At 48.0% G+C, this 12,907-nt stretch overlaps 1 protein-coding gene across 1 annotated transcript in view; it reads right to left on the reverse strand.

Annotated features, from left to right (window-relative positions):
- Positions 1–12,907, reverse strand: part of ARSD (arylsulfatase D) — a 20,139-nt gene that overhangs the window by 3,185 nt on the left and 4,047 nt on the right. The window contains exons 3-9 of the mRNA XM_077754696.1: positions 10,508–10,629; positions 9,051–9,173; positions 6,139–6,562; positions 5,629–5,765; positions 4,235–4,369; positions 1,834–1,996; positions 154–275 (exon numbers count right to left, since the gene is read on the reverse strand). Of these exons, the coding sequence (XP_077610822.1) occupies positions 154–275; positions 1,834–1,996; positions 4,235–4,369; positions 5,629–5,765; positions 6,139–6,562; positions 9,051–9,173; positions 10,508–10,629 (1,226 nt within the window). The remainder of the gene's footprint in view (positions 1–153; positions 276–1,833; positions 1,997–4,234; positions 4,370–5,628; positions 5,766–6,138; positions 6,563–9,050; positions 9,174–10,507; positions 10,630–12,907) is intronic.

A 12,907-nucleotide genomic window follows, 5' to 3' on the forward strand; every position in this document is an offset into this window, starting at 1 on the left:
CCATCCATCCATCCACCATCCACCCTCCATCCACCCTCCACCATCCATCCATCCACCCTCCACCCTCCATCCTACACACTCTTGGTTCTGCTTCTCAGGGGAGCCCTGACTAATGCCAGCCCCTCCCGCCAGCATAGAAGGGCGGGCACTCACTGTGTTTCTCGTGCCAGCGTGCCGCGTGGAGATACTTCCCGCAGTAATGAAACATGAACTCGTGTGCAGAGTGCTCGGCTGTCCCTTGCAACAAGGGCACCAGGCTACGGCCATCGATCACCCTGATTCAGTGAAGAGACACAGGAAGGAATCAAGCTTGAGACTCAAGCGTGCAGGGTCCCCGCCGAGGCCAAGGGGAGCGGCGATGAGCTGTGTCCCCAAAATCATGCAGATTGGAAGCTGCTGAGCAAGATGTGCACCGTTTTCAGACACAGAGCCACTAAGTCGTGGGCTCGTTTGTACCGTAGCACAACAAAGCAGCGTGCACTCAGGCGCACGCGGCGTTCCCGCCTCGCATGTTAATGCAAAGTCCTCTTAAATTCTGGCTGGACTGTCCAGGCCCCTGGCTTGACTGTTAACGCTGCAAAATCATAACACAATATATGATTTAAAACCATAACGGACTCCAAGGTGCGTTGTCACATGTCTATAGGAGCTGGATCAGGGAAGCCAGTAATGGCCACGGACCTGAAGAGTCTTCTGTACAAACAACTTGTATTTTTAAAAAGTCCTTAATCTGAACTGAATGTAACAATGTCGTTATTTTTCCTTCTATTTTAGCTGTACCCTAGTTGTGACGGTTCCGTCTTCTGAGTCTACGTGGCTGGGTTATGGTGCCCGGTGATTTTTTCATATATGGTTAACATCCACAGTCAGTGGACTCTGAGCAAAGCAGAGCACCCGTGAGAATGAGGGTGGGCCTCACTCAATCAGGTGAAGGCTGCCAAGAGCAAAGACTGAGATTTCCCAGAGAAGACTGAATTCTGTCTCAAGACTCTGACACGGAAATTCTGGCTGTCTTTCCAGCCTGCTGGCCTGACATGACATGATGATCTCAGTTTAGCAGCCTCCACGATTGCACGAGCCAATTCCTTAAAATCAAGGTCATATTTTATAAACATGCATACACATACTTGCATATATATGACTCGTTTTGCCTATTTATTTGTCGTCTTCAAAGGAGTAAAACCAAATCATTAGGAAAATATTTACTTCTTGGGGCGCCTGGGTGGCTCAGTCGGTTTAGCGTCTGACTTCAGCTCAGGTCGTGATCTCACTGTCTGTGGGTTTGAGCCCCATGTCGGGCTCTGTGCTGACAGCTCAGAGCCTGGAGCTGCTTCAGATTCTCTGTCTCCCTCTCTCTCTGCCCCTCCCGCACGCACGCTCTGCCTGTCTCACACTCAAAAATAAATAAATGTTAAAAATTTTTAAAATATTTACTTCTTATTTTTAACCAAGTATTAGCATGCGCCTTTGGTAATGTGCAGATATCGAGATGACAAATCATTTTTAAAGCACGCTTTCACAGTCTCATCCATATATGGGCAAGACTGCATTTTCGGGAAATCATAAGGGGATGTTTTTCAATGGACCAACTTTTCCTGCTTTAACCTACCGACTGTTACGCTGAGTAATTAAATTTTATCAAAACGGCAAAACTAGTCAATGGACCTAATCGTGTATTTAATGTTTTACCGAGTACGGTTATTTTAGGTTGTCAGACTGTCCCCTACAGCCTTTTCAGTGTTCTCACGTTTTGATCGGTTTTCTCCCCTGTGTGTGAAATAGTAAGCGGGTGGCTGTCAGGAAGTGGGCACCAGAGGGTCGCATTGTGTGTACCTGTCCTGGGGCACCTGGCCGCCCCCCAGCTCAACCACGGTGGGGAAGACATCCATCAGGCTGGTGGGCTCGTGGATCACTCGGCCGGCCGGCAGCACCCCAGGCCACCGGAAGATGCCAGGGACGCGGATGCCGCCTTCCCAGCCCCCCATACCTTTGCCACCTGTAAGGAAGGGCCGTTAGGGTTGCCCACCTGTGGGTAGAATCCACACACACAGCTGGGCACACCTGTCTGCGTGCACCTGGGCACCCACGCCCGTAGACGCACACCGCGGCAGCCTGCCTTTCCCAGAAATGGTTGTGGCAATAATTCCAGAACCTCATCACACCCCCACGGGCACGTGGAGCGTGTATGGTCTCCCCTCGCAATCCAGGGGGCGCTTCTGAGCGCCAGAACTAACGGTGTGCAGCGCGCGGCTTCAGGGATGTAACGGTACTGGAATTTCACACCGTGCACGGCTGGTGACCCCCACCTTCCTCCATCCGTTTTCTTTCTGGAAGGACTGAGAATTGGGTCTGGGACCACCGCCCCTCCCCCACTTCTCTTCCTCCTGCACCTGATCCTTTACCCCTTTCCTGGTTCTTCCTCATTTCTGGGCTGTTTGGCAATGGTTGGGGCCCAGGTTGGCTCTTGGGGAAACACATCTAATACTGAGCATTAAGCAACATGCTTACATTGCCTAGAAACTCTGGATCCGGGGGTTAAAGAAATCCTATGTTCGAGAAGGAGGGGCTTAAGCAGGGAAGGATGGGTTCAGAGTCACGCTAAATAAAGGCTTCTTTGCCACAGTTCAAACTAGAATGTGCTTCCCTTCGTGTTCTGCCGCCGTGTAAGGAGTTACTGAAAATCAGCCGCTTCATTCTTGTGGATCTGGTCTCGGGTCTGTACGGTGGGCGTGGATTGGTGGGCATTGTGTTCTGGGCCCCACAGTCAGAATTCAAGGTTTCGACTGTTTGTAGAACATACTACTGGGAACAGTAAGAATCCACCATAAATGAACCAGTTATATCTTGGGCATGTGTATGAAGGATCAGAGGAAAAATCCACTACCGAGGGATAGGATCATAGACGGTCAGTGATGTTCTACAGAGTCGCCCAAAACACCCAGTGAGCCAAGACTGAACCCCAGCTCCTGGCTCAGTTCCTGGGAGACTCTGGTCTCTGTGTTTTCATTAGCCAGTTGGTATATTTCTGTCTGTTTTGTTCAAACATGCCTTGCTGTGTAGACACTGTGATTCATTGACATTGGACTCACAGCCAACAGCGTCCATTCTGGGTCTAACACACTGATTTTCTCCATGAGGCATGGCATCATAGGCTTTTTGCCCCCAGACACAGGGGACGGCCTTTGGTGCTCTGGTCCAGAGCCACTTGAAGCAGCAAAGTCGCCAGCCAAAAGCAAACAAAACCACAAAAATATGGCCATGAAAAAAGATCTGTGTTCATAGTCGGAGAGACAAAATATAATCACAGGGTCACCTTGTCGAGCCTTAGCTGGGAATGTGCCTGTCAGGTAACCAATATTTTTATTTCTCTTCAAGAGTGCAAAGGCATCGTAAGTATTGATTTTGGGTCTACAGATAAATTTTAGCGAGCAGGAGAATTCATAAATACGGAATCCATGAATCACGTGCAGCGACTCAGACTTTAAAAAAAATGGGAGTATAAAAGTTATGATGTGCTAAGTCTTGCATAATATAGTTAAATACAAGGACCCATATAATTAGGGTTCCAGTTACGGTGCTATCTTTTATTTGGGATGGCATTTATTTTACCTTAATCGTTTATTTGTGCGTCTCCCTCTTCTACTGAAATGTAAACTCTTTATGGGAAGGTCAGGTGTCTTTTTTTCTCTCCTTTGGCATCTGGTAGAATTTGGTGAATAGTCACGACTCAGGAAATCCCGCTGTGACACACACTCTTGGGGCGCCTGGGGGGCTCAGTCGGTTGTTGAGCATCTGAGTCTTGATTTCGGCTCAGGTCGTGAACCCAGGGTCGTGGGATCAAGCCCCGCGTTGGGCTCTGTGCTGAGTGTGGAGCCTGCTAAGGATTATCTCTCCCTCTGCCCCTCCCATACTCACACTCTTTCTCTCTCTCACTCTGTCTAAAATAATAATAAATAAATGAAAGAAAGAAAGAGAGAGAGAAAGAGAAACAGAAAGAAAGAAAGAGAGTGAGAGAGAAGGAAGGAAGGAAGGAAGGAAGGAAGGAAGGAAGGAAGGAAGGAAGGAAGGAAGGAACTACACACTCTTTTCCCCTCTGCTTGCTCTCCTGTCTCCACTGCNGAAGGAAGGAAGGAAGGAAGGAAGGAAGGAACTACACACTCTTTTCCCCTCTGCTTGCTCTCCTGTCTCCACTGCTGAGATTCATTGGGTGGATCACGTATGTGCCTTTTCTCACCTCTGAATATTCCATTCCATCCCCCCAGCTGGCCGTGTTCATCTCTTGCCTCCAAATGTCCTCCGTGATCAGAGGTGAAATATGTGAATGTCGTATTTTTCAAACCGTGTTCTTCGATGGCCTGAAGGATTTCGCCTTTAGGAAAAACGCAACATTTCAGAACAGAGCCAATAATCCAGCATCAGCGAATTCAACCCAAAGTTCCCCTTTCTTGCTAGGAAGTCTCCAAAGTGGATTCTGCAGTCACCAGAGACCGATGTTGTACATGTTATCGCCAAGTGTCAACGCCTATCGGATTTTCCTGATGACACAGGATTCAGAATCTTGCTTACAAAGGTATCACCGAAGCAGAAAACAGAATAAATGCCCAACGCCATAGAGTGTTCTGAACATGCATGGTTGGCGTGCGTACACGCGTCCATGATGAGTGCATGGGGTGGCGACCTGGGGGAAGAGGTTTGACGGGAGACCCCTGTTGGGACATAAGGAAGCCAGACCTGTGAGCATCTGTCTGTGGGTGTTGGCACACAGGGCCCAAGGCTCAGGAGGCAGAGCCATGTATAAGCCAAGTGCCTGCTTTATCCACAGACACCAAACTCCTATCAAAAGCACTGAAAGTGAAGATTTTAGAGCACCTGAAAATGCAGGTTTTTAAAACAGTATGTAATACACCATCCCATTTCGAGGTTGTCTGCTTCTTACCTTGGCCTCCCACATCACTGTTTCTCCCCCACATCCCTCAGCTCTGCAAGAATTTAGATGTCTACGTCTTTCTAAAAATCTCTATACACTTGACAGAAGTGTGTGTGATACAGTGCATCAGCTACAGTGCAAGCTGCAAACAAATACAATCTACGATCTTATTGGCTCTCTCCAGGCTTTGTTGGGGCCACAGAAGGAAAGATGTGTTGGTCTGTTGTCTTGAACAATAGGTTCTTGCTTCATTTTCTGTAATGTCTCATGGCGGCTTTAAATAACGCGCTTCATAGAAGGGTGATTTTGTGCAGAAGTAGACTGAAGAATCAGAAGTGCTGAAGGAGCATGTGAATGATAAGGGAAGTTTCTCCCTAACCTTTGATTTTTTTTCAACATTTATTTACTTTTGAGAGACAGAGAGAGACAGAGCGAGAGCAGCAGAGGGTCAGAGAGTGAGAGAGAGACAGAATCTGAAGCAGCTCCAGGCTCCGAGCCGTCAGCACAGAGCCCGACACGGGGCTCGAACCCACCAACTATGAGATCATGACCTGAGCTGAAGCCGGACGCTTAACTAAATGACCCCCCAGGTGCCCCGTTATTCTTTATTGCAACCTGGTTAACAGGGAGGTGGCCCTTCTGTTACCAAACTCGAGCAGCCACTCCAAGAATGAATGAGGATCAGTTGAGCATTGACTTACCTACCAGCCAATCCATTTCCTCGACATTGTCGCCGTATAAGCCGTGCCGGCTTTTCCCGAGAAATCGTTTTGTGGTGGCCAGGGGGAGGTGCACATGGAGCATGGACACAAACAGGAGGAATGGCCTGTGCTTATTTCTGGAAGCAGAAAAACACCCTTCAGATACAATGGCACCTATTGCGACACATTTTGGTCCACCTGAGCCCCTGAAAACCATCTCCCCACTGAGGCTGGTTGAGCAAACCCCAAAGATGATAAAGAGACTCGGGTGCTCTGAGAAGTCACCTCCTCTTTAAAATATGAGGCTATTGGGGCGCCTGGGTGGCTTCATCAGTTAAGCGTCTGACTCTTGATTTCAGCTCAGGTCAAGATCTCATGGTTCATGGGTTCGAGCCCCACGTGAGGCTCAGCACTGACAGTGAGGAGGCTGCTTGGGATTCTCTGTCTCTCTCTTCGTCTCTCAAAATCAATAAGCTTAAAAAATAACATCAAAGGTGATGGGTTTATTACCTTACAATATAGGAAACTGCCTCCCGTAGCATGAGACGCGCCGTCCGCTCCAAAACCATGGGCTGCTCTGTGACATCGTGGTTTCTCATGAGGATACAATTCCAACGACGTACGAACCCGAAGCTGGCGTACCAGGTGGCAAAGAAGAGGAAGACGAGGCTGGCGACACTCAGGACTGCTTTCCGGGACACGGGCACCAACCCGCAAACCCTGCCGAGAGCGACGGTCAGCGCTCCCAGTGCCGCCACCTGGGTGTAACGCCACAGCCTCGCTCTCGTGCTGGCGTCCACCTCCGGGGGCCTGCCCGGGTCACAGTCATTTACGAGCGTGAAAGGCATGCCATAGAAATAGTCGAATCCGTGGTTCAGCGGGTGGTGGCAGTGGTCGGTGCGGGACTCACAGTTCACACCCTGGTGCCATTTTCCTGAAAGTGAGAACGGGCCGTGAGATGAGAACACACGTGTGAGGTGCTCTGTCCGATAGGAATCAGCTTTCCAGTAACTCGGATGTTCCGATGAAAAATATGGTATGCGGTCGGCAAAAGTTGAAAGAGAGAAGGAATGTAATGGGGGCACCTGTGGGGCTCCATCGGTTGAGCGTCCAACTTCGCCTCAGGTCGTGGTCTCACGATTTGTGGGTTCAAGCCCCGCGTAGGGCTCTGTGCTGACAGCTCAGAGCCTGGAGCTGCTTCAGATTCTGTGTCTCCCTCTCTCTCTGACCCTCCCTTGTATCTCTCTCTCTCTCTCTCAAAAATAAATAAACATTAAAAAGTTTTGTAAAGGAACATAATAGAAATTTGAAATAGAAAGGGATGAAATGAATTCGTTGGATGTTGGTGTATGGTTAAATGGGTCTGTTATACCTTGCAAATACGACTGAATGTTGTAAATACCCGTGATGGTTATCAAGAGATTAAAGGTTTAAGATCTTCTGGACTGTTAGGAATGATAAGTTTGCCACCTTGGACTATTCTGCTATTAAATAACTCACATAATATCGCTTAACAATATTTCTTACTCAAAAGACGGCTACTTCATAACAGGGGTTGGCTTTTCCATAACCTTAGGACCGAGTAGAAGTAACCATCTCACTCCACTAAGTAGTAAGCAACAAATGCCTATAATAAACTTTTCCCAGAGGCAATAACCTTGACAACAATATCATTGAGACGAAACAGGAGGAAGCTTACATATCAAATTCTGGCAGGATATGCAAGAATTGGGTTCTCCATGGGCGCTTTCTTTTTCAAAGAAACATTTATTCATTAAAAAAATTTTTTTCTAATGTTTTGTTTCTGAGAGAGAGAGAGAGTGAGAGAGAGAGAGAAAGCAGGAGAGGGTCAGAGAGAGAGGGGGACACAGAATTGGAAACAGGCTCCAGGCTCAGAGCTGTCAGCACAGAGCCCGACACGGGGCTCAAACCCACGGACCGTGAGATCATGACCTGAGCCGAAGCCGGAAGCCCAACTGACTAAGCCAACCAGACGCTCATCAATGGGCACTTTCTATTTCATGTATTCCAGACCCTCAACCACCTTAAATTTAGCTACAAAATAGGACAGAAAAGGCTCCAACGTCCTATTTGCCATAATTTCCAAGTGCACAGGGTACACGGGCTCTCTGTCATGCTCCCCCCTCTCACGACTCACAAAGTATATTCAGAACCTGTAGGAATTGGTTTCAACTCCAAGTTCAGAATCTTCCTTCATTCCCCTGCTTACATTTGAAGAAGCAAAAACGTTCAAACGGGGTGAGGATGGTGGAGACGAAGAGCGTAAAGGAAGGTGCTCAGTGTCTAACATTCGGAGCGTGAATGTATATTATTATTATATATACTGAATACATGTATTATATAGAGAATAACATATCTCTAAATATAGATGGTGCATGCGCACCAGAAGAATAACGATTCACAGAAGGAACTGATACACAGGTCTGCAATTCTAGTCAACACAGAATAAATCTACGTATCCAGTTATGGAGTCAGGTCATTGACCCAACGGTGGTGAGTGACTAATGGAAAGTTCTAGTCAATTCGGGTGGCTAAGAAGCTTCGCTCCACCTCTTAGGATTGAAAAGAGAAATAAAGGTGATGGTGTGGATGTGCGACAAGTCCTTGAGAATGTCCCCAAAGATGTGATACGCTATGTTCTGAATGTCTGTATCTGCCCCGGATTCCTACGTTCAGACCTGACCCTAAGGCTGATGGTATTTGGAGCTGTGGGAACGGATCAGGTCCTGAGGGGATGAGGCCCCCTCACTAGGGGAGGCTCGCCCTCCCCACTTCTTGCGTGTGAGGACACGGCGAGAAGACGGTCCTCTGGACACCAGGATGAGGGTCCTTGGTACGCATGGGATCTGTCAGTCCTTGGACCCCTCAGCCTCCAGGACTCTGAGAAGTAAATCTACATCATCTCCGTTTCTAAAGTAGCTGGAGAATTTAAAAGCCAGCGGGGACAGTGGTTACCCTTCCGTCCATCCCATTCCAGCCCCTCTGACCTGAACAGAGGTGCAACAGCTGGTGAGGAACGGAATAGGAGCCCCCTGCACACAGACCGGACGCCGCCCCCCCTTGACAGAGGGGCTGGGGAAGATGCCCTCTTCACGTCTCTCTTCTGGAAGACGGGACCGTGCTTCTGAATGCACGGGCTGAGTTAGCAGTGCACGCGGTCACTGGCATGTGGTCCAGCCCCGAATACAGAGCCTGGGAATGGAGGAAGATGGCCACCTCCCAAGATACTGAATGAAAAATTGCCCGTCAATAATAGACGTTCCAAGACTGTGACGAACCCTAGAGAGATCAGATATAACGAGTACCCAGTTTGGGTTTGACACAAGACTTTTTCTTTCGTGTTGTACGGAAACAGGTTCTCTGGATGGTGGGCCTTCCTGCTCACCCAATGATATAAGTACCTATGAGGCCAGTGGCATAGCCTTGCTGCTGCAGGATTCTTGCAAACGTGGTTTCGTTCTTGGGGAGTCCGCCCGATCCCCCGTTCCACTGGAGGGCGCGGTACCCGTCATGGGCTTCCATGCCTGGGGAGCAGAGCAGACAGCAAGCGCTCACTCTCACATGGCTATGGCTGGGCTTGTCACCAGGGGAGGAACCTGGCCCACACCAGGGGACTCGTCACCATGCCTGGGCATGCTGTGGGTTGTCACAGTTGTGGCAGGGGTGATGCTGGCATCCAGTAGGGGGAAACACCCCAGAGTGTCCAGGATGCACTGGGCACAGAGAATCACAGCTGCTCCAAAGTCAGCAGTGCTAGTATGAGAAACCCTGCCTTACGTGAGATTGTTTATGTATCCTTCCATCTATCATCTATCCGTCCGTCCGTCCATCCATCCATCCATCCATCATATCTATCTATCTATCTATCTATCTATCTATCTATCTATCTATCTATCATCTATCTGTCCATCCATCCATCCATCCATTCATCCATCACATCTCTCTATCTTTCTATCTATCTATCTATCATCTATCTATCTATCTATCTATCTATCTATCTATCTATCTATCCATCCACCCATCCACTCATCCATCTATTCATCTATCTATCTGTCTGTCTATCTAATATCTCTCTCTCTCTCTCTCTCTCTCTCTCTCTCTCTCCCTCCCTCCCTCCATCACATCTATCTATCTCTCTATCTATCTATCATCTATCTATCTATCCATCCATCCATCCATCCATCTATGTGTCTGTCTATCTAATAATCTATGTATCTATGTATCTATGTATCTATCTATGTATCCATCCATCCATCCATCCATCCATCCATCCATCCATCCATTCATCTATGTGTCTGTCTGTCTATCTAATAATCTATGTATCTATCTATCTATGTATCTATCTATGTATCCATCCATCCATCCATCCATCCACCCATCCTTCGATCTATCCATTCATCTGTTTCTATCATCTATCAATCCATCCATCTACTCATCCATCCATCCATCCACTCTATATCTATCTATCTATCCATCATCTATCTACCCATCCATCCCTCCCTCCCTCCCTCCATCACATCTATCTATCTATCTATCTACCTGCCTACCTACCTATCTATCCCTATACGTATCTATCTTCTGGCACGTCAAGACTGACTAAAATATTTAGACAACTAAACACAGTGTTAAACATAATCAACTACCCTTGGAGAGTTTCAGTCTCTGAATTCCCAATGAACCCAATCATTGCATGACTACATAAAACACAGTATGCTTTATGTAATTACAAGGTGATGCATCGTCTGCAGATTATATTTACACCATTTTCCCTGGATCTCAAGCATCACTAATAATATTGAAGATGAGAAATGAGTGGTCACAGATATACCCCTTTCCTGATTGTCCCGGAAACACTGACCTGATCTGAAGGAGTGCCTCCCCGTGAGGAAGGAAGATCTGCTCGGGGTGCAGAGGGGGGCGGCCGCCAGGTGCTGGGTGAGTCTCACACCTTCCTCTGCAAGCCGGTCGATATTGGGTGTCCTGAGCAAACCACACACAGTCACTGTCAGGAAGGGGACATGCATTCAGCTTATGGGGATCCACGCACTGAGAGGTATGGGCACAGAGCGCATCGCTATTTCTGTAGGGTTTCAGAAGTAGCTGCATGTGGTGTCTTGTAGAAGCACATAGGCCCACTCCCAACACAACCAGCATGAGCACATGCGTTGAGTTCCGCTTGCTATAAAAGATGCGGAGCCCTTGTCCTGGGGTCCTCAGCCAGGACACTGGCTGCATGTAGAGCCCAACCCACTGCATGTAGAGCCACCATCTGAGCCCCCCGTGTCACCAGATGGTCTTGGGGGCCATGGACAAGCTTCCCTTGACACTGTTTGCTGCTCTGTGAGCATGCTCTGTTCCACAATCGGGAAATGGTCTTCCCAATCGAATGGAGAAGGAGCACTCCTTTCCTGCCCAGATCACCGAGTTTTTGTGTGGATGGTTACAAATAGCAGAGAGCAAGTGGATTAGAGAGGAAGACATGAAGACCAAGGCCACTGGCTGAATACTTAAACTGTATGGAATAGAATATGCAAAAGCCAATACCTGAAACTTCCTTATGGGCAAGTGGTCCAAAAGCCAGTGGCCTCAAGGTGAAAGGGATCTTGGGAGGGTATTGGAGGCAGTGGGTGGGGGGGCTTCCTAGCTGAGATTAAGAGTATTAGTGGAGGGCACTGGGAGTTGAGTGTGGTCCACGACCATTATCTACTGGGAAGAAGAGCCTCTGAGGTTCCCTGTTCTCCCAACGCTACAGGAAGAGCAAACAGACGTGACTGTGGCTTTGTTGAGGGAGATGGGTGGTCCCGGGCTGAGTCGGGGCGCTGGTGGGCGCTATTTTCTTGTACGTAAGGCACACTCCGAGCCCTGTGACGCTGACTTCTTGCTGGTGGGGGGTTCCGGGTGTCCCAGAGGGTCCTCATCCATACGTTGTATGGAGGGAGGACATAAATAACATGAGCTGTGAAGCATAGTCAACGGAAGGAACTGTGTGGGTCGGTGGGCATCCCAAAGTCCTAGTGTAGATTTTAAGCTTCAAGAACTTGAGATGCATCAAGGCCACCACTGAGATCACCCTCCGAACGCTGCACTAAGTACCCTTCTTTCTAACTCGAATGGGGTTGCACGTTTTGAAGAACACATTTTTGGTTTTAGTTTTGCTTTTGTTTTGGTCCCTTTGATTGAACACGGTACAATCGTGATGGATTGTACATCAGACTGAACACGGTCTGAAAAAAAATGAAAAATTAAATGTATTCGTCAAAATCCTCAAAGCCAGTTAAGCATCAAGGTAACGGGCAGGAGGAACATTTTCAAAAGAGGTTCGTTGTAACTGCGTAAACGTCTGAGCTGGCTTAGTACTATAAAAGTATAATGATTTGGGAGGTTATTACGGTGAAAACCTGCATTTTCGGACACCCCGTGTTAGCTTTAGCCCCGGTGACTTATCAGTCAGTGGAGCGATCTCCCTGTGTGCAAGGAGACAAGCGAAGTTTGGAGGTTGAGCCCCTCACCCTTGGTTGAGGAGCTAGAAAGTGCCCAAGGAGGGCTTAATGCCAAATCTGCGTGACTTAAAACAATCCAGAGTGTGGCGTTCTGGGGATTGTGACTCAAGCATCTTAGCTACGGGGGTCACGAGTTGTATTAATCACGGATTTCCCGGTAGAGCACAACCACCCATCCACTCTGTGACCGCGGCAGCCTTTTCCCAGACTGCTTTGTTCTTATTTAAAGGCAGGGGGTGCCCCTCACCCTCTTGTACGCAAGCTGTTATCTTCTCTCCTCCGGGCCCTTCCTGCCAGTCCAGAAACCACAGCAGAAACATTTCAGATACCTGCTCCCCTCGGGGCAACTGCTGGGGCCGTGCCCAGCCTCTGTTTCCAAAGAATAGCTGTGTCATTCTCATTCAAGATAGTTCTGGCTGCTTTTGACTCATATGTTAATTCAACCAACTGAAATATAACTGTCCTTGAGAAAAAGCAGCCATTCTGTACTCAAGCTGGTTGTTTTCAATAACTCAATTAGAGAAATTTAGTTTCTCTTTTTTTTTTTTTGGCTAAGCTATGAACATGATTTGCAAGGATCTTATAGCATTCTACCAATTAAGTATAATTTTATTAGCTTTGACCTGTTTTTCACAGTTGACAAAAAGTTCTCTCCAGTTTGATATCCAAAATTCCAACTATGTATCTAATTATCTACAAATCTATGTATCATCCATCCATCCATCCATCCATCCATCCATCCATCCACCCACCCACCC

This window comes from Crocuta crocuta, unplaced genomic scaffold (assembly GCF_008692635.1).
Source record: "Crocuta crocuta isolate KB4526 unplaced genomic scaffold, BGI_CrCroc_1.0 scaffold221, whole genome shotgun sequence".
Taxonomy (NCBI): domain Eukaryota; kingdom Metazoa; phylum Chordata; class Mammalia; order Carnivora; family Hyaenidae; genus Crocuta; species Crocuta crocuta.